This window comes from Bos indicus x Bos taurus, chromosome 19, assembly GCF_003369695.1.
Source record: "Bos indicus x Bos taurus breed Angus x Brahman F1 hybrid chromosome 19, Bos_hybrid_MaternalHap_v2.0, whole genome shotgun sequence".
In the NCBI taxonomy this organism is placed as follows: domain Eukaryota; kingdom Metazoa; phylum Chordata; class Mammalia; order Artiodactyla; family Bovidae; genus Bos; species Bos indicus x Bos taurus.
In genome coordinates this window covers 23,773,199-23,794,412 of record NC_040094.1, presented here as the reverse complement: position 1 = coordinate 23,794,412, position 21,214 = coordinate 23,773,199, and the positions used below count along the sequence as shown (strand labels likewise).

At 52.7% G+C, this 21,214-nt stretch overlaps 2 protein-coding genes across 4 annotated transcripts; both read left to right on the top strand.

The window, feature by feature from the left end:
- The first annotated feature begins 166 nt into the window (after positions 1-166).
- RILP (Rab interacting lysosomal protein) lies at positions 167-3,660 on the top strand. 2 transcript variants are annotated; one of them, XM_027517107.1, is made up of 8 exons: positions 176-666; positions 741-834; positions 923-1,029; positions 1,118-1,363; positions 1,619-1,764; positions 2,149-2,271; positions 2,912-3,001; positions 3,252-3,660. In XM_027517107.1, the coding sequence occupies exons 1-8, from the start codon at positions 439-441 to the stop codon at positions 3,394-3,396; spliced, it is 1,179 nt and encodes a 392-aa protein (XP_027372908.1). In that variant the 5' UTR covers positions 176-438; the 3' UTR covers positions 3,397-3,660. The 2 variants fall into 2 exon arrangements, with proteins under 2 accessions (XP_027372909.1, XP_027372908.1); XM_027517108.1 differs by lacking the exons at positions 2,912-3,001; positions 3,252-3,660 and adding an exon at positions 2,348-2,905 and having other exon boundaries at positions 167-666.
- Positions 3,661-3,890: 230 nt separating this feature from the next.
- SCARF1 (scavenger receptor class F member 1) lies at positions 3,891-15,374 on the top strand. Of its 2 annotated transcripts, none has more exons than XM_027517106.1 (11): positions 3,891-4,757; positions 4,995-5,056; positions 5,324-5,425; positions 6,226-6,751; positions 8,977-9,195; positions 9,597-9,725; positions 10,596-10,699; positions 11,318-11,438; positions 12,699-12,823; positions 12,947-13,056; positions 13,712-15,374. In XM_027517106.1, the coding sequence occupies exons 1-11, from the start codon at positions 4,351-4,353 to the stop codon at positions 14,282-14,284; spliced, it is 2,478 nt and encodes an 825-aa protein (XP_027372907.1). In that variant the 5' UTR covers positions 3,891-4,350; the 3' UTR covers positions 14,285-15,374. The 2 variants fall into 2 exon arrangements, with proteins under 2 accessions (XP_027372907.1, XP_027372906.1); XM_027517105.1 differs by having other exon boundaries at positions 12,910-13,056.
- Positions 15,375-21,214: the final 5,840 nt, after the last annotated feature.

The following is a 21,214-nucleotide window of genomic DNA, read 5'->3' as shown; positions in this document are numbered from 1 at the left end:
TCACTCTCAGCCTGTCCTGGAAATAGGCACACGGCTGGACAGTTGGCTGCCGCTGGCTGAGGTCAGTGACAGCCCGCCTACCTCTCACCTCTTGGCTGGAGAGTTGGCAGCCAAGTCAGGCCCCATGACTCTAGACACAGGGGTGGAGCCTGGTGTGGACACTGGGGAGGGCTTGACAAAAGTGACCACTTACAGCCCTGGGCCTCAGCTCCTGGACTCCTGGCCGGAAGGTCCTACTTCCTGTGACCTTGGGGGCTTTAACAGGACAGGGTCCAGGGCCCTGAGACTCTTCCAGCCTTTTCCCTGAATCGCTCCTCCCTTGTCGCTTCTACCCCGCCCTCTACTGTCCTAAGCCGATTCCTGGGCCGGGGCTGATTGGCTTTTTCCTGCCTCAGTTGGGGGAGGAGGGTGTCACAGCCCTGGTCGCCTTCGGGGGACATGGAGCCCAGAAGGGCGGTGCCTGGGGCGCATGGCTGCGGGCCTCCGGTGGCCGCGGGATCGGGGACAGCCGCGGAGCTCGTGTACCACCTAGCGGGGGCCCTGGGCGCTGAGCTGCAGGAGCTGGCGCGCCGCTTCGGGCCGGAGGCCGCAGCCGGACTCGTGCCACTGGTGGTGCAGGCGCTGGAGCTCCTGGAAAAGGCGGCCGTGGGGCCCACCCCGGACTCGGTAAGTCACGGCGCCCTTCCCCAGCCGCCCGCCTGGGCCAGCGGGGGCTGACCTTAACAGCGCGGCCTCCCCAGCTGCAGGTATCCGCGCAGCAGGCGGAACTCGAGCTGCGGCGGCTGCGAGAAGAGAACGAGCGCCTCCGCAGAGAGCTGCGCTCTGGACCACAGGGTGAGTGCGGGCCTGCGGAGCTCCGTGGTCGGGGCGGCTCAGGACTCCCCCTCTCGCGGGCCCGCCGCTGAGAACGCCCCTTCCTCAGAGGAGCGCGCTCTGCTGCGGCAGCTCAAGGAGGTGACCGACCGCCAGCGGGACGAACTCCGGGCGTACAACCGCGACCTGCTGCAGCGCAGCCAGGAGACCGAGGCGGTGAGGGCGGGGCGGGGCAACGTGCGGGGGGCGGGGCCCTGCAGGCCCTCAGGCGCCCCGCCCACCAGTCCCTTGGCTCCGCCCACAGTTGCAGGAGCAGCTGCAGCGCCTCCTGCTGGTGAATGCGGAGTTGCGGCAGAAATTGGCCGCGGTACAAACCCAGCTACGCGCCGCGCGGGACCGCGAGAGCGAACGAGAGCAGCGGCGCGAAGCGGCCGTGGAGCCGCCTCCAGAGCCGGTGCAGGGCCAGGCCGCGGGCCCCGGGTGCGAACAGAGGCGGGAGTCCGAGTGGGCGGCCGCGGGCACAAGAGCCCCGGGGACCCCCGAGGACCCGGTGAGTGCCCAGTGAGGGACCGGTCCGGCTCTCGGTGGGCACTCGGGAAAGTTTTGCTGTGTTGCGTAGCAGGGCCAACAGGCTAGCTAGAAGGTGGTTACGAGTGTGCGCCCCCAGCCGGCCTCCGCCCCTACTCTCAGCCAGAGCCCCGGCCTGGCACCCATGGTAGCGCCCTGGCCTCCCGAGGCTCCCTGCCAGTCCTCTCGCGTCCCTGTCCAACCGAGGCGCCCCCTGACCAAGCCTGTCCTTCCACAGGCGGATGCCCCACTGCCGCCAGGGCTCCCCGCCAAGGCAGGGCAGTGCAGCTTCAGTCGAGAGGAGGTTCAGCAGATCCTTCAGGAGCGGAATGAGCTCAAAGCCAACGTGTTCCTGCTGAAGGAGGAGCTGGCCTACTTTCAGCGGTGAGGGCGCTGGGCAGGGCCCGGAGGCTCGGGGGCGCCAGGAGCACCTGTTCCCTGGCCTCGGTTCACCCGCCTCATTCTTTGAGTGGTTGATACGTCCACGGTGTCGTGTGCCAGGCACCATGCTGGGCACTGGAGGACGTGAGTCACATAGTCCCTGCCCTCCTGGATCTTCTTCCACACGGGGGAGGGCCAGTGCTGAGGGTCAGCAGCAGCGGCTGTCAGGGAAGTACTCCCAGGAGGGGTGACACCTAAGCTCAGGGGCAGAGGAGTTAGCAAGGCAGAGTGTTCCCAAAAGGGGGAACAACATGCACAGGTACTTGAGTCGAGACCTATTCTTAGCATCCCCACCGCTTTGTCTCTGCCCTTCCTCCTCCTCCGTAGGGAGCTGCTCACAGACCACCGGGTCCCTGGGCTTCTGCTCGAAGCCATGAAGGTAGCTGTCAAAAAGCAGCGGAAGAAGATTAAGGCCAAAATGTTAGGGACTCCAGAGGAAGCAGAGAGCAGGTAAGTCCTGGCCTCCATTCCCACTGAGCCTAGTCACCTTCTGAACCCATTGCCTCAGACTGTGCTTGTCACCTAGCTTAGCCACCTCTGGAACCTGCTAACCTGACCTGGTCACCCCACCCCCCCAAGCCTGCCGTGCTGAACCCACCGCCTTCTCACTGGATCACAGCTGCTCCTACCTGCCCTGTTTGCTGCACATCCTGACTCTGCTTCTCCACAGTCGGTTTTCGGTTTCTTTGGTTTCTTGTCTTGGCTGCATCTGTTTGTTCTCAGGCAGGTAAAGGTAAGGCTGTAGCTGCAGGCCTGTCCACGGCCTGCTATGTATCTGGCTAGAAAAGAAAAGCCTCAAGATGTCCTCTGTCTGCCCAGATTTTCCTTCTCTCCAGCTTTCTTTTTTTAACTTTTTATTTTATGTTGGCGTATCGTGGATTAACAGTGTTGTGTGACAGTTTCAGGCATACAGCAAAGTGATTCAGTTTCCTTCACTCCAGCTTTGGGGGCCCCAAGGTCGCTCTGTCCTCCCCTTCCTGCTCCTGGGGGCTGCACAGAAGGCTGAACATAGCGGACTCCCCTTGGCCCTCAGGGCCTTGATAAAGGACCCTCACGTCTTCTCTCCTCTCTTCACTCTTCTCTGCCTCAGTGACGATGAGGATGGCTCATGGCTCCTGCTCTCCAGCGATAAGGGAGACCATTCTGAACCCCCAGCCCCTGAGTCCAGAATACAGAGTTTGTATGTTGACGAAGGGAAGGACGAATGTGGTAGGGGTGGAGGGTGGAGGGGCCCATCTTCCCTCCTGCTGCCCCAAGCAAGTAGCATGCCCATCCCCTCTTGCTCCTCTGGTGGCCCCTTTACCGCCCCCTGTCTCATGCTGCCCTTTCTTGCTCTGGGTCCCCTTTTTACAGCACCCTCTGCTGCCCTCAGCCCCTGTCCTTGACCTCCCTGGCAGCCAGGCTCAAAACACCTCTTGGTCTCCCCCCAGCTTTGGCCAGTGGTATCGGGGTGAAGCAGAGGCCCCTGGGACTGAGACCAGCCGTGTGGCTCCCAGCCAGCTACAAGGAGGAGAGGAGACCCTGCAGCCACCCCACCAGGAGCCGGTGGGCAGGCCGACAGCCCCCGACTCCTGACGGGTCCTGCTGTGCTCTCAATGAACATCTTTGTCTGGAGTCTCAGCTGCCCCAGAGGCCTGACTTTGGAGTCTGTCTGTGGTTGGATGTGTGACCTCAAAGGACCAGGCTCCCTCCTTCCCTGCCTTCCTCCCTGGCTCTTCTCTAATCCTGGTCCGAGTCTGATGGGAGCTCAGCCTACTTTCTTTCCTATCAGTTCAGTTCAGTTGCTCAGTGGTGACCGACTCTTTGCAACCCCATGGACTGCAGCACACCAGGCCTCCCTGTCCATCCCAGAGTTTACTCAAACTTATGTCCATTGAGTCAGTGATGCCATCCAACCATCTCATCCTCTCTTGTCCCCTTCTCCTCCTGCCTTCAATCTTTCGCAGCATTAGGGTCTTTTCCGATGAGTAAGTTCTTCCCATCAGGTGGTCAAATTATTGGAGTTTCAGCTTCAGCATCAGTCCTTCCAATGAACACCCAGGACTGATCTCCTTTAGGTTGGACTGGTTGGATCTCCTTGCAGTCCAGGGGACTCTCACGAGTCTTGTCCAACACCACAGTTCAAAAGCATCAATTCTTTATTTTCCAACTCTCACATCCAAACATGACTACTGGAAAAACCATAGCTTTGACTAGATAGACCTTTGTTGGCAAAGTAATGTCTCTGCTTTTTAATATGCTGTCCTTCCTATACCTCTGTGCCAAGCCTTGGGGGCCAGATAGAAGTGCTGCTTCTCTGAGTTTCAGTTTCCCCGTCTGTGAAATGGAGAGCTAACTGCCCTCCTCCCAGCTGTTTGTACAGATGGCCTAAGCTGTTGGAATAAAGCAACTGCCCGTGATAGCCAGAAACAGCTCCACGTCTGTCTGCCGGTGATCCGCCCCTGCCCAGCTCTGCCAGGATGGCCCCTTGGTTGTCACTGGTGGGGGGGCCTTCTCCCCTCTCCGACTTTCCTTGGGGAATGTGATCTAATGGATTCCCATGGCTCACCCGCTCGCCTGTCCTGGGATCCGGAACTTACAGCCTCATCTTCCTGCCGGCTCCAGATTCAGACCAGCCCAGAAGCCTCTACTCAGCCCTCACCATTGGCCTTCCCTTTTCCTTTCACTATTCTGGTGTCTGCATCTCAGCGCCTGCCCACTGTCTCAGGGAGGTGCCTCATGGCAGCCCGCCCCTCTAGCCTGGTTTCCTCAGGAAAAGCCTGGGGAGGAAGTAGGAAGGGGGTTGGGCGCTGTGGGGGCCAGACTGACCCAAGCCCTCCCGCTGCACTGGCCGCCATGGGGCTGGGGCTGCTGTTCCCTCTGTTGCTGCTCGAGGCTCTGGGGGCCCCAGGGTCTGAGCTGGACGCCGGGGGGCGGCACGTCTGCAAGGCCAGCAGGTGGGTCTTGTGGGAGTCTGATGAGGGGGAAGAGGACATGAAGAAAGAGGGGCTAAAGCAGGAGGGGCTCGGGGACAGCCTGGAAGCGGTGGGATGGCTAGGGACAGAGCGGAAAGGGTTTGCGGACGTGGGGCTGTGAAACCTTGGCCAGCCCTACCAGATGGGGCTGAGGCCAGTGACAGTGATCCACCTGCAGGGCCAGGCTGCCCCCCCAGCTGACCCCTCTCTGCCCCACAGTCCCTCTGCTGAGCTCCAGTGCTGCCCAGGCTGGAGGCGGAAAGATCGAGAATGCACCATCCGTGAGTAGCCAGGATGGTCCCACCCACCCCACCCCACCCGCCACTGGAGGATAAAGGAGGACAGAGCCCAGTGACCCTTCCTTCCTACCCACCCTGGGGTCTGTTTGCCCTCCTGAGCCCTTGTGCCAGGGTCCCTCCTGTGACCCAACCCCCCGCCCCTGAGGAAATAGCCCTTGAGGGAGGCAGGGGCGGCGGGAGCCAGTGAGAGGGACAGAGTGTCCCCTGGCCACACCCCTGTCCTTCCAACCTGGGTGGGGTGTTTTTCAGCCATCTGCGAGGGGCTGGATGCCTGCCGGGAAGACGAGGTATGTGTGAAACCAGGCCTCTGTCGGTGCAAACCTGGATTCTTTGGAGCCCAGTGCAACTCCCGTGAGTCCTGAGTGTCTCCTGAAGGATAAAGGGGCCGGACAGGACTGGGGGAGAGGGGAGGTGAAGCAGGTAGCAAAGTAATCTTACAAGAGCAGGGCCAGAGTCCCTCCAAGCTTTGCTGAGGAAACTGAGGTCCGGAGACAGGAAGTGACGCACTCCTGGGGATGCCCGGAGTCATCTGGTTTCTACGCCATCCTTAAAGTCCTCCCACAGGTTCAGTTCTGGGCTGTTCATCTTCCCTTTCAACTTTCTGAAAGATGCTGGAGATTCCGGTCAACTGCAAAATGAATGCGCTCTCAGTCTCATACACCTTATGCCAGTCTGGAGGGTGACTGGAGTGTCCACCTTCTCTGGCACAAAGAGGGACTTGGCAAAGTGGTTGGTGGGCAGTTTAGCCAGAGGGTAGCCAGCCGCCACGGGTTGGGGTTGAGAGGAGACGCTGAGGGTGTGTGGCTACCCCAAGGGCAGCCTCCAGGCCTGGAGAGACACAGTTGGGGGTGGGGGGAACCCAAAGAGAGGGAGGAGGGGCCCGAATGCAGGCCCACCCACTTCGTGTGGCTCTAGACCGGCCCCTTTCCCACTCTTAAGTGTGTTCAGGAATGTGGAAGTGGGAGGCTGGCCAGTACTTAAGGAGCCTTATGGTTCAGAGTCGGGGGCAGGAAGTGAGCTGTGCCCCAGGGGGACAGGCTGTCCCGGGCTCTTGGAGGGTCCCTCCTGGCACACAAGGGGGCGTGCGGCGAGCATCCGTGCCCGGCCCCGAGCCCGCTGACCCTCTTCCGTCCCCCCTTGCCCTGTCGCAGGCTGCCCGGGCCAGTACTGGGGCCCCGACTGCAGGGAGGTCTGCGCCTGCCACCCGCACGGCCAGTGCGAACCGGCCACCGGCGTGTGCCACTGCCAACCTGACCGATGGGGCGACCGCTGCGAGTTTCCGTGCGCCTGCGGTCCCCACGGCCGCTGCAACCCCGAGACCGGCGCATGCCGCTGCGAGCCCGGCTGGTGGTCGCCCACGTGCCGCCGCCCGTGCCAGTGCAACCCCGCGGCGGCGCGGTGCGATCAGGCCACCGGCTCCTGCCTGTGCGAGCCAGGCTGGTGGGGCCGCCGCTGCAGCTTCCGCTGCGCCTGCCACGGCTCGCCGTGCGCGCAGGAGTCGGGCCGCTGCGCCTGCCGGCCGGGCTGGTGGGGCCCCGAGTGCCGACAGCCGTGCGAGTGCGTGCGCGGCCGCTGCAGCGCTGTCTCCGGCCAGTGCTCCTGCCCGCCCGGCTTCCAAGGCGTGCGTTGCGAGCTGCCCTGCCCCGCCGGCCAGTACGGGCTCCGGTGCCGCGACAGGTGAGCCAGGGTGAGAAGGGAGGGAGGAGGGCGTGCGAAGGAACAGGAGAGAATGAGAGGGGAGGCCGGGGCGCTGGGAGAAGGTTGCGCAGAAACAGACAAGGGTGGGGTGAAAGAGGGCAAAGAGACCCTCGGTGCCCCTAAGTCCCCCTCGCCCACCACTTTCATGTGTTTCAGTCAGTCAGTTCAGTCGCTCAGTCGTGTCCGACTCTTTGCGACCCCATGAATCACAGCACGCCAGGCCTCCCTGTCCATCACCATCTCTGGAGTTCACTCAAACTTAAGTTCATCGGGTCAGTGATGCCATCCAGCCATCTCATCCTCTGTCGTCCCCTTCTCCTCCTGCCCCCAATCCCTCCCAGCATCAGAGTCTTTTCCAATGAGTCAACTCTTCCCATGAGGTGGCCAAAGTATTGGAGTTTCAGCTTTAGCATCATTCCTTCCAAAGAACATCCAGGGCTGATCTCCTTTAGAATGGACTGGTTGGATCTCCTTGCAGTCCAAGGGATTCTCAAGAGTCTTCTCCAACACCACAGTTCAAAAGCATCATTTCTTCGGCACCCAGCTTTCTTCACAGTCCAATTCTCACATCCGTACATGACCACTGGAAAAACCATAGCCTTGACTAGACGGACCTTTGTTGGCAAAGTAATGTCTCTGCTTTTCAATGTGCTATCTAGGTAGGTTCATCTGGTTACTGTTAAACAGAATACTCCTAGCAAGCCATAGAAATAGGACAAAAGAAACATAACGAATCGCGTGGCAAAAGGACTACTGCAGGGTCTCTCTGCCACTCAGGGTCTTTCAAACTTTGACCAGGTCCACCCACTTTAAGAAACGTTTTACATTCCATCATATATGTATTCAATTCAATTCAGTCGCTCAGTCGTGTCCGACTCTTGGCAACCCCATGGACTGCAGCAGGCCAGGCCTCCCTGTACATCACCAATTCCCAGAGCTTGCTCGAACTCATGTCCATGGAGTCGGTGATGACATCCAACCATCTCATCCACTGTCATCCCCTTCTCCTCCTGCCTTCAATCTTCCCCAGCATCAGGGTCTTTTCCAGTGAGTCAGTTCTTCGCATCAGGTGGCCCAAGGCTTGGAGCTTTAGCTTCAGCCTCAGTCTTTCCAGTGACTATTCAGGACTGATTTCCTTTAGGACTGAGGGTCTCTCAAGAGTCTTCTCCAACACCACAATTCAGAAGCATCAATTCTTCGGTTCTCAGCTTTCTTTATGGTCCATTTATTTGTTTATTTATACATATGATATACATATATATCATACATGTATATGATGGGCAATATATTAACTGAAGTAAAAAAATTAAGCTGACAACACACACACACACACGCATATATATACACCCAAATGTTTTCTGTTCTCCCTTTTTTAATTCTGGTCAGGATCTGTTAAATTGATTTTATGAACTCCCCTTCTCCCACTAACGAGTCTGATCCAAGCGCATGATCCTAGATAATTAAGTCTCTGGAGGGAGAAAGTTCAAATAAGGATGAAGGCGATATTAAGATAAGATAAGCCTTAGTGGAAAAGTTGTTAAAAGAGTAGATCCTGAGAGTTCTCGTCACAAGGGGAAAAAAAAAAAACTTTATTTTTTGGTATCCATATGAGATGATGGGTGTTCACTAGACTTTTCATGGTAATCATTTCACACTATATATATGAGGTCATTACGCTGCACACTTTGAATTCATAATAGTGCTGTATGTCAATGATAACCCAGTAAACCTTAAAAAAATCTAAAGATAAAATGCTAGTGGTGAAAACCTGCACTTGATGCCTTTTTATAAAGCACAAAATGGGAAAGGAGCTAAACTAGTGAGGCCTGTTCATGCCAGACCTCTGAGGTGGCAAGGGTGGAAGGGAAGAAGGGGAAGGGGGAGGAAGGAAACCCTGGGCAGAAGGGAGGCAGAGCTTGGGGTGGTAACTTGGTTTCCCTGGCTGGGCTGGGAACTCCTGGGGACCCTGGGATCCAGCGAAGGATGGGGCTCAGAATGGGGAGGTGGTTAGGAAAGGGCTGGAATCCTACTAGAGCCTCAGAGATAGTCTGTCCAGCCTCTTTGTTGTACAACATGGGGAAACTGAGGCTCAGACCTGCCTGAATGGCCCTGCTGGAACCAAGATGCTCTCTAGACCCTGGAGGCCTGGGTGGGTGCGACATCCGTCCACCTCCCAGGGCTCCCTGGACTCCTTCTCTTCCCAGCTGTGGCCACTGCAAGCAGAATAAGCCGTGCTCTGCAGACACAGGCAGCTGCGAGGCCTGCAAGCCGGGCTGGAACGGGACCCAGTGCCATCAGCCCTGCCCTCCTGGCACCTTTGGCGAGAACTGTAGCCAGCAGTGCCCCCACTGCCGGCTTGGAGAGGCCTGTCAGCCAGACACCGGTCACTGTCAGCGCTGTGAGCCTGGCTGGCGGGGGCCCAGGTGAGGGGCCAGCTGCTCAGGGAGAGGTATACCTTCCTTCTAAATGCTTGCCCCAGCTGCTCCCTCTTGGAAAGCTGCCCCCTCTTCCAAGCATATAGTCACACAACCCCATGGGGCCCACCTCTGGGTGAAAACTAAGGCAGGAAACATGGGTGATGATGGGGCCCTGGGCAGGCCCCCCACTACTCAGGCTTCCCACCCTTATCTCCCTCCAGGGATCTATAGTCCGTCACCTATTGGGTCTGACCTCAGATTCAAGGCCCTGCTTGCACCTGAGCTTCACTGCTGAATGTGTAGACGCTTGGGTCTCTAAATCTAGAAGTATGGGGGAAGATAGGTGGGGCCCTGGGGGGGAGGTCAGGCTGGCCTTGCTCTCCATTCTGAGTCTCCCCTCACCTCAGGTGTGAAGACCCCTGCCTGATTGGCACCTTTGGGGAGGGTTGCGGCTCTACCTGCCCCACCTGTGTCCAGGGGGCCTGTGATGCTGTGACAGGGGAGTGTGTCTGCAACGCTGGCTACTGGGGGCCCAGGTGAGGACTGGGAGGAGGAGGGGCCTAGGTCAGGCCTCTGTGCAGTCTGCTCCCTAAACTTCCCTGCCTGGGCTTCTCCACCGCCCACCCAGCATACTCATAACTAGGAAGGTATTCCTCTGGTTGTGGGGTCTGCATCTTCCAAAGGGGGCTCAGTAGTAGAAGTAGAACCAGCTCAGTCGTGTCTGACTCTGTGTGACCCCATGGACTGTATGTAGCCTGCCAGACCCCTCTGTCCATGGGATTTCCCAGGCAAGAACACTAGAGCAGGTTGCCATTTCCGTCTCCAAGGGATCTTCCCAACCCAGGGATCTCCTGCACCTCCTGCCTTGGCAGCAGATTCTTTGCCACTGAGCCACCTGGGGATGTCAGTGTCGCCAATGTCAGGTTCTCCCACCTGTGGGACAGAAGAGAGTATTAACTGGCAGAGATTTCATTTTACAGAGGAGAGGACCCAGGCCCAGAGAGTTAGGGCGGGGCTGGGCCTTGCCCAGACGTCTAAACTCGAGGAAGTCTGGATTCCACTGGCATCCTGCTTATTTCAATGATAGCGCCAAGTGGACATGGAATGAAGATCGTGAGAGGTGGACCCTGCCTGAGGCTTGCACCCTGGGGGGCCTGGGAGCCAGGGGGCAGTTTGTGGATGGTCTCTCTGGAAGATGGGCTTAGGAGCTAAGGGATTATTTTAAACACTGCCAGGGGTGGGGTGCTTAGAATGTGGCTCAGAGGTCAGAGGAGTCTGGCTGGGCATCCTTCAGGGGAAGTCTGTGTGGCAGGGGGTGGGGAGCAGTGCCCAGAAATCTACCTTCCCCTGCCCACCTCTATGCCTTCTCAGCCAGCCTCCCGCTTATCTCCCCTGTCCCCCCAAAGCTGCAATACTTCGTGTCCATCTGGCTTCCATGGAAACAACTGCTCTGTTCCCTGCGAATGTCCAGAGGGAAACTGCGACCCTGTCTCTGGGGCCTGCCAGCTGGGTAAGCTGGAACAAAGAGTACAGGGTGAAGTAGCTGGGGGAAGGGTGGCCTTTTTTTTTTTTCGGCTGTACTGTGTGATATGTGGGATCTTAGTTCCCTGACCAGGGATCAAACCCACGCCCCATGCAGTGGAAGCTCGGAGTCTTAACCACTGGTCTGCCAGGGAAATCATGAAAGAATGGCCCTCGACACAAGCTCTGGGACTTCCTTACTTGCTAGAAAGGCTAAGCCCACTTCAGATATGCTCTCTCTACCTGAAATCTGTATGGGTGCTTTGGAGCTCCCCAAAGACAGGTTAGAGCCCTGGTCCCCTGAGAAAACAGGCTAGCACGCAGGAAATGGGTACACAGGGCTGGACACTGGGGTGTCTCATCAGGCCTGAGAATTGGGGCAAGAGTTTGTGGAACGGGCCGTGGACCATCAGGAAGGGAAAGATCAGCAGGGAGGCTGGCTGGAGGAGGGGGCCTCCAAGCTGAGCTAAGTCTACATCTCTCAGAAGAAGGGGAGGGCCCCACAGGTGGGAGATTCTGGGGAGAAGGCAATGCAGAGCTAGAGAGGAGACATGATGTGCGGGAGACAAGAAGGCCCTGAATACGTGTCCATCCCCGCCCTCCCTAGGATCGCATAGTCAGGACGCTGCCCTCATTGCGGGCATCCTCGTTCCTCTGCTGCTGCTGCTCCTGGCCATCGCCTGCTGTGCCTGCTGCTGCTGGGCTGCCCGGCTGGACCCCAAGGACAGGTGAACACAGGCCCCTGTCTTCCCGACCCCACAGCTCAGGCCATGGGTGGAAGCAAGGTGGTATCTATGGTTTCCTTTCTGGGATGGAGATAGGCTGACCTTGTCACACATGTAGGTCAGAGGTAATGAGGTAGCTGGCCATGGCCGTGGCCTGGAGACACCAGGTCAGCCACCTGCCCTCCTCAGATGCTTCCAGGGGTGGGGGGTGTGGGGGAGCAGGCACCAGGCTGGCAGAAGGCAGAAGCAGCAGGATAGCTCTGGGCGGGGAGGCAAAGAGACGTGAAGGGAGAGTGCCGTGAAAGCCTGTGCAAGGCTTCAGCAGAGAGCGTGGTTTTCTGAGAAAAGGAGAGGCGAGGAGGGATTGAAGCTGGGGGGCTGCTGCGGGGAACACTCTTTGCACAAGAGCTTTGTTCCTTTATGAAACCTCTTCATACTTCTCGGCCCCTTGGAAGCTCAGAGCAGTGTGGACGGAGGTTTTGAGCAAGGCACTTGGGGACAGGGGATTTGCCTTCTTAATTCCCAGGAGGACACAGACCCAAGGTGACCCTGCTAGTCACTGGCCTGCATGAAGCCCGTGCCATTTTCTGGACTCTGTTTTGTCTGGTGTGCTGTTAGTTCACTCACTACCTCTTGAGCATGCCCCTCTTGTCTGTGGGGGCATCATCAGAGCAGCAGGCCTAGAAGGCCCTACCCTGGGGACCTAGTTCTCAGGGAAAAGGAGAAGTCCTTCACTCAGGAACCAGGACGCGTGCACAGTCTGTCTGAGGAATGGCAATGAGTGAAGCAGTTGCTTCCAGCTTGGGGGTGGGGACAAGGGGGAGCTTCCCAGAGGTGGTGTCACTTCCAGAAAGATCAGTGAGCTGGGGCTCAGCGAAGATGATAATCACACAGAGCTGCATTTGGGGGCAGTCCTCTGTGTAGGTGGTGCTATGCTGGGTCCTGAAAAAAAGCTCTGATAGATAGGAGTCGTTGTCCCCATTTTACAAATGAGGAAGTTGAGGCCCAGAGAGGCTAAATCAGAGCCAGATTGGCCACCTTGTGACTCTGGAGCCATGCTGCCGTCTGTGTCAGGCCTGGATCTCGGGGTCAATCTCTCTCTCTCTCCAGATCTCGGTTTGGGTTTTACTCTGTAGTCACAGAGAGTAACTGAGGTAGACACGGTCACTTTGTCACATGAGCCGTGGAGTCAGAATGGTCCTGGCCCTTTTCTCCTGCCCTAGTCAGGGCTCTCCCACACTGACCACTCTCCCTTGCCCTCAGGCCGGTGAGAGATGGAACCGCCATGTCCAGGATGAAGCTGCGGGTCTGGGGGGCCCTGACCTCCAGCCTGGGCTCTGCACTGCCCTGTGGTCCCCTGAGCAGCCACAAGCTTCCCTGGGTGACAGGTAAGTGGGTGCTGAAGGTCAAGGGTTGCCAAGGGTCAAGGTGTCCCCTCGGGTGCTGCACTTGACCTGGAGCCCCTCCCCCGCAGTCTCGCACCACGACCCGGAGATCCCCTTCAACCACAGCTTCATCGAGCCGCCCTCCGCTGGCTGGGCTTCGGACGACTCCTTCTCTTCGGATTCCGAGTCTGGAGAAGAGGATGAGGGTCCTGCCTATTGCGTGCCACCCCAAGAAGGTAGCCCCCAAACAGCCTCCTGCCCCTGAGCCAGCCTGCTCATCACACCCTCTTCTTTATTCCTTCAGCAGACGTGTAGCAGGCACCCACTCTGCCCATCACGGTTCTTGGCTGTGGGATGCAGTCGAGAACAAGAGAGATGCCTGCCCTGCGCAAGCGTATAGTCTACGAGACAGTGGGTGGTAGGACAGAGTGATACATGCTTTCATGGGGGCCATGCGAGTAGGTGCTAGTAATCCAGCATGTCAGGGGTGACAGGGGTCAGAGATGATGTCTCGGTGTTCGTGGTATTGGAGTTGAATCTGGCAGAATCAGTAGGAGTTAGCCCAGGGACAGGGAGAAATGGCAGTGACATTTCAGGAAGAGGGAACAGTGTACACAAAAGGCAGTAAGTAAGAAGGATATGGCCACGTGGCACCGAGAGAGTTTCAGCGTGGTTGGAGTGTGGCATTATCACAAAGTCGGGGAGAACAGTGGGAACAGAGGGTAGCGGCAGCAGCCTCTGCCTGAATAGCCCTTTCCCCAGGCTCTCTGCATCCTCACCCTCTCCCTTGCTCCATTTTGGGGGCCTCCCAAAAGATGCTGAGCTGGGTAAGTAAAATGGATTGGGGAGCCCAGCCCAGCTTCAGTCAAGCACTTCTGTCTCCTCTGCCAGGGATGGTCCCTGCGGTCCCAGCGGAATCCTCAGAGGCCAGCCTGGCTGGAAGTCCCTTCCCTCCCCCTGAGGATGCCTCCACGCCGTTTGCCATCCCGCGCACTTCCAGCCTCGCTAGGGCCAAGCGGCCATCAGTCTCCTTTGCTGAAGGCACCAAGTTCGCACCACAGAGTCGCCGAGGCTCCGGGGAGCTGTCCAGCCCTCTCCGAAAGCCCAAGAGGCTCTCCCGGGGGACCCAGCCAGGTCCTGAAAGCCAGGAGACTGAGGAGTCCACAGGCCCTCAAGTGGAAACAGATGGGGCCCCTCCTGGTACTGCCAGCCCCAGGGATTCAGCTGTTGGTCGCCGCCGGCTCCCACTTGGTGGCCGGACAGTGGCTGAGCGTGTGGAAGCCATCGAGGGCAGTGTCCAGGAAAGCTCAGGCTCTGTCACCACGATCTACATGTTGGCAGGGACACCCCGGGGACCTGAGGGCCCCGTCCGGTCTGTCCTCCGCCGTTTTGGTAGCTTCCAGAAAGGCCAGGCAGAACCCAAGGTCAAGAGTGCCATTCCTAAGCCTCCACGTCGGGCCCTGAGTCGGAACAAGGACAGCCCCAGGCTAGACTCTGGCTCTGCCAATCAGAGCCCCAGCTCAGCCATGAAGGAGGAGCTGACTGGGGCCTTGGAGTCTTCAGGGACTGGGTCAGAGGAAGGGGCCAGGAGCCTGGGGGGCGGCATCAAGAGCTCAGAGGGTGGCCAGGAGCTGGCCCCTGAGGATGGCTCCCTAGTACAGGATCCCCAGAAGGTGGCTGACAAGGAAGGGCAGGAAGAGCCCCAGTATGAAAATGTCGTACCCATCTCTGGGCCACTGGAACCCTGAGGATCTTGAATTTCATGAGTGGGAAGATGGTGGATGGGGCTTAGGCCTCAGATTGCCCCTATCAGATTGTTTTGTGCTGGGAAAAGATCCCAGGGCCAGAAAGACATGCCCCCTTGCACTTTCACTGGGAAATGTCAGTGCTGGAGGCCAGGTGGCTCTGGGTCCTAGCCGAGCTCTGGGAGTGGGTCTGGAAGGCCTGGGCAGAGACCCCACCGAATGGGGTCAGGAACGGGGAAGAGATGACTGCAGGGACTTTTTCTCTGTTGTCCTGGGCTCTGTTTAGCCCCAGTCTCTTCTTTCCTTCATTTGCAAGACATTTTTCTGAAATGGGAAACAACCAAACTGTTGGATGATAAAAGATTAAAGAGATATTCCTTATGAAAGGTTCCTAAACAACCAACTAAATCAGGTTGTGTAAGAATATGGGAGCTTGTTCATGCTATCCTGTTACATGTAAATCATGTTTCCTTTTTTACAAATTTCATTCCTTTTGGCCTCAGAATACATGTTTAGAATTCTTCCATTTTGTGTTTATTTTGTGACTGTTTTATAGACTTAAAAAAAAAGACGTGAGGGGGACTTCCCTGGTGGTCCAGTGGTTCCGCCTTGCAATGCAGGGGACTCGGGTTCCATTCCTGGTCAGAGACCTATAAGATCCCACATCCTTCAGAGCAACAAAGCCCTCGGACCACAACTAGAGAGCCAGAATGCAGCAACTACTGAAGCCTGCCCACTCTGGATTCCATGTGCTGCTACTAAGACCTGACATAACCGAATAAATAAATATTCTTTAAAGAAATAAAAAAGATGGATGTGCGTAAAAAACATTTGAGAGGAAGGCATCACACTGCATTTTTCTCTGGGAGATGAGAGTGTGGCAGATATTTTCTTAAATTTACACATAATTTCCAAATTTCCTACATTCTTTTTTACTTCTCTCACTAGGTTGAATTTTTAAAATTATAACAAGCAACGTTGTTTGTTAAAAAGTACTGGGCTGCCCTAGTGGTTCAGTGGTCAAGAATCTGCCTGCAAAGGCAGGAGACACGAGTTCGGTCACTGGTCTGGGAAGTGCCACGTGCTGCAGAGCAAAGCCCACGTGCCCTAGAGCCTGTGCTCCCCAATAAGAGAAGCCACCGCAACGAGAAGCGCGCGCACAGCACCCAGAGGAGCCCCTGAGAAGCCCCCGCAACGAGAAGCGCTCGCACAGCACCCAGAGGAGCCCCTGCTCACCACCACTAGAGAAAAGCCTGTGCAGCACTGAAGATCTAGCACAGCCAAAGATAAATAAAAGTTTAAAAATAAATAAAAGGTACTAACATTATAGACACGTCTAGAGTAAAAATCAGATTTCCCTTCTCCTCAAGGGATTCTGTGGGATGAGGGAGGGGCCAGACTCAATTTTCATGGAATGCCTGTTGGTCTAGTCCTGAATTCTTTCCTCACGTATTTGCATTGCCCAGACAGGAAACAAAGATCAAACCCCTCTGTCCCAGTGGGTAGAGAAGCTCAGGAACAGTTTAGGTGCTTCGTTTCAGATGCTTTTCTGCACGCATGAAAACAGAAGAGCGTCTCATTCTGCAGTTTGCTATTTTTCTTAACAATATATCCTGGCTATGTTTTGATGTTAGTTAATATAAAACTACCTCTTTTTATAAAAAATGGGATTCCATCATGGGGAAATAACACAGGTTATTTAAGCCATCCCCTACCTATGGGGATGTGGTTGTTTCTAATTATTTTGATCCAATAAATGATGCAGTAGCCAACTTGGTCTACATTTCTTTTTGTATTAGTGCTGTTTTTTTTGTAGAAGAGATTCCTAGAAGTGGAATTGCTGGGTTATGGGGTAACAATATTAAACATTTGAGTATTTACTCCAAATGGCCCCCCAAAAAGAGCTGAATGGCTTTATGTTCTCATAAATTATATTGGTATCTGTTTCCCCATACCCAATCTGATAGGTTAGAGGTGGAATCTCATTATTATTTTAGCACAACACAAAAAATCTCTAAGGCAATAACATGTTAAAGCTTCTTAAAATGTCAAACTCTTTGTACAGATAAGTGTTTTGTTTTTGTGAGATTTTTTTTTTTTTGGCCATGTCATGCAGCTTGTGGGTTAGTTCCCCATCCAGGGACTGAACCTGGGCCCTCAGCCGTGAAAGCATGAAGTCCTAAGCACTGAACCACCAGGGAATTCCCCAGATAAAAGTTTTTTATTTGAGGTTTTTAACTCAAAAAAATGATATTTTGATATGAATGATTTAAAAAACATCATTCATGCAGCCAGTGTTCATAGCAGCACTATTTATAATATCCACGGCATGGAAGCAACGTAAGTATCCATCAACAGATGAATGGGTAAAGATATGTCTACATACACAATGAAATATCACTCAGCCATAAGAAAGAATGAAATATTGCCATTTGCAGCAACATGGATGGACCTAGAGATTATCATACGAAGTAAGTCAAATATAATGAGATCACTTTATATGCAGAATTTTAAAAAATGATATGAATGAACTTATCTACTAAACAGAAATAGACTCACAGACATAAAAAACAAAATTATGGTTACCAAAGGAGGAGGGAGGAATAACTTAGGAGTATGGGATTAACATATATAAAATATTAATAGATAATAAACAAGGACCTACTATATAGCACAGGGAACTATATTCAATATCTTGTAATAAACTACAGTGAGAAAGATATAACTGTAATAAACCACAATAAAAATATATAACTCCATATATACATATATGGAGCTTTCTGGTGATCCAGTGGACTGCATGGGGCATGGGTTTGATCCTTCATTAAGGAACTAAGATGCCACATGCTTTGCTCCATGACTCAAAAAAAAAAACCAAACACATATATATATAATGGAATCACTAAAAAAATGAAAAAAATAGTATCATTAAAATGTGAATTTCTGGGACTTGCCTGGTGGTCCAATGGTTGAGACTTCACCTTCCAAGCAGGGGGTGTGGGTTTGATCCTTGCTCAGGGAGCCAAGATCCCACATGCTTTGGGGCCAAAACATAAAACAGAAGCAATACTGTAACAGATTCAACTGTTGTTTAATCACTCAGTCATGTTCCACTCTTTGCGACCCCATGGACTGCAGCCCACCAGGTTCCTCTGTCCATGGGATTCTCTGGGCAAGAATACTGGGGTGGGTTGTCATTTCCTTCTCCAATAAAGACTTTAAAAATGGCCCACATTAGAAAAACTTTTTTAGAGTGAATCTCTATGATTATTCTAAGACCAAACTTCTTTTCATATCTTTGTCAGTTATTAGTACTTTTTCCTGTAGATGATTTGGTTATATTCTTTTTTTTTTCTTTCCACCCGCCCCTCACTGGTTGTATTCTTTCCCCAATTTTCAATTGAGATGGTCATCTTTTTCTCATTGATTTATAAGTGACTTTATATCAAGGATATTAATTCTTTGCACAGTTTGTGATTGGTCTTCCAATGCTGTTTATAGTTTCTTTCTCCTTTTCCCTACAGAAATTAAAAATTTAAATTTAGACAAGTCTTTTTCTTTTTGACTTCTGGGTTTAATGTCATGTGTAATGGAAAGATGGAAAAGCCTTTTCTACCTTAAAATCAGTAAAATAATCTTCTACATTTTTTTAGTACTTTAGTGGTTTTATTTATGATTTTTTAATTGAAGTACAGTTGATGTACAATGTTTTATGTTACACTTGTACACTATAGTGACTCACAATTTTTAAATTGTAATTATAAAATATTGGCTATATTCCCAGTGTTGAGTAACATATCCTTGTAGCTTACTTTAGGTATAATAATTTGTTTACGATTTGCCAGCAGTGCTGATGTGGGGTCTTTAACACTCCTGACAAAAAGACTGGGGAAAAAAACCCCCAAACCCAGGGAATAACCTGGTGGTCCAGTGGTTAGGACTTGGTGCTTACAACTGCCCTGGCCCAGGTTCAATCCTTGACGGGGGGACTTTAAAACACAAGGCACAGCACCCCCCCCCCAAAAAAAAAATACACAGAAAACAAAACAAAAAACCCCCCAGAATTTCATTCAAATTAGACCTGGATTCAAATCTCAGTTCTGACATACTTGTTTTGTGACTTTGGAAATGTTACTTAAAGCTTGTTTTTCTGGAAAATGGGCATGTGGCTATCTTCCAGGGTTACTGTAGGGATTAAATGACACAGTATGTAAAGCACCTAGTAAATTTTTGACCCTCAGTAAAGGGTCATTATTATTGGCATTACATCATTCTCCCAGCTTTGAGTTCTTTATTCCTAGAAGCTGACACTTTTCATCTTTTCATTTATTTATGTTTCATTCAACAAACTCATTTTGTGCTTACTTCTGTATCAAGAGCTGGTTATAGTAAGCTTTGAATAAGGCATGGCTCATGTCCCCAAAGAGTTCATAGTCAATGGGAAAAATGGAAGTCAAACAGATGAATCAGTTCAGTTCAGTTCAGTTGCTCAGTTGTGTCCGACTCTTTGCGACCCCATGAACCACAGCACGCCAGGCCTCCCTGTCCATCACCAACTCCCAGAGTTCACTCAGACTCACGTCCATTGAGTCAGTGACGCCATCCAGCCATCTCATCCTCTGTCGTCCCCTTCTCCTCCTGCTCCCAATCCCTCCCAGCATCAGAGTCTTTTCCAATGAGTCAACTCTTCGCATGAGGTGGTCAAAGTACTGGAGTAATCATTCCTTCCAAAGAAAACCCAGGGCTGATCTCCTTGCAGTCCAAGGGACTCTCAAGAATCTTCTCCAATACCACAGTTCAAAAGCATCAATTCTTTGGCAATCAGCTTTCTTCACAGTCCAACTCTCACATCCATACATGACCACTGGAAAAACCATAGCCTTGACTAGACGGACCTTTGTTGGCAAAGTAATGTCTCTGCTTTTGAATATGCTGTCTAGGTTGTTCATAACTGTCCTTCCAAGGAGTAAGCGTCTTTTAATTTCATGGCTGCAGTCACCATCTGCAGTGATTTTGGAGCCCAGAAAAATAAAGTCTGACACTGTTTCCACTGTTTCCCCATCTATTTCCCATGAAGTGATGGGACCAGATGCCATGATCTTCGTTTTCTGAATGTTGAGCTTTAAGCCAACTTTTTCACTCTTCTCTTTCACTTTTATCAAGAGGCTTTTTAGTTCCTCTTCACTTTCTGCCATAAGGGTGGTGTCATCTGCATATCTGAGGTTATTGATATTTCTCCCGGCAACCTTGATTCCAGCTTGGGCTTCTTCCAGCCCAGCATTTCCCATGATGTACTCTGCATAGAAGTTAAATAAGCAGGGTGACAATATACAGCCTTGACATACTCCTTCTCCTATTTGGAACCAGTCTGTTGTTCCATGTCCAGTTCTAACTGTTGCTTCCTGACCTGCATACAGGTTTCTCAAGAGGCAGGTCAGGTGGTCTGGTATTCCCATCTCTTTCAGAATTTTCCACAGTTTATTGTGATCCACACAGTCAAAGGCTTTGGCATAGTCAATAAAGCAGAAACAGATGTTTTTCTGGAACTCTCTTGCCTTTTTGATGATCCAGCAGATGTTGGCAATTTGATCTCTGGTTCCTCTGCCTTTTCTAAAACCAGCTTGAACATCTGGAAGTTCACGGTTCACGTACTGCTGAAGCCTGGCTTGGAGAATTTTGAGCATTACTTTACTAGTGTGTGAGATGAGTGCAATTGCGTGGTAGTTTGAGCATTCTTTGGCATTGCCTTTCTTTGGGATTGGAATGAAAACTGACCTTTTCCAGTCCTGTGGCCACTGCTGAGTTTTCCAAATTTGCTGGCATATTGAGTGCAACACTTTCACAGCATCATCTTTCAGGATTTGAAATAGCTCAACTGGAATTCCATCACCTCCACTAGCTTTGTTTGTAGTGATGCTTTCTAAGGCTTACTTGACTTCACATTCCAGGATGTCTGGCTCTAGGTGAGTGATCACACCATCGTGATTATCTTGGTCGTGAAGATCTTTTTTGTACCTTTTAGAACTAACACCCAAAAAAGATGTCCTTTTCATTACAGGGGACTGGAATGCAAAAGTAGGAAGTCAAGAAACACCTGGAGTAACAGGAAAATTTGGCCTTGGAATACAGAATGAAGCAGGGCAAAGACTAATAGAGTTTTGCCAAGAAAATGCACTGGGCATAGCAAACACCCTCTTCCAACAACACAAGAGAAGACTCTACACATGGACATCACCAGATGGTCAACACCAAAATCAGATTGATTATATTCTTTGCAGCCAAAGATGGAGAAGCTCTATACAGTCAGCAAAAACAAGACCAGGAGCTGACTGTGGCTCAGATCATGAACTCCTTATTTCCAAATTCAGACTTAAATTGAAGAAAGTAGGGAAAACCACTAGACCATTCAGGTATGACCTAAATCAAATCCCTTATGATTATACAGTGAAAGTGAGAAATAGATTTAAGGGACTAGATCTGATAGAGTGCCTGATGAACTATGGATGGAGGTCCGTGACATTGTACAGGAGACAGGAATCAAGACCATCCCCATGGAAAAGGAATGCAAAAAAGCAAAATGGCTGTCTGGGGAGGCCTTACAAATAGCTGTGAAAAGAAGAGAAGTGAAAAGCAAAGCAGAAAAGGAAAG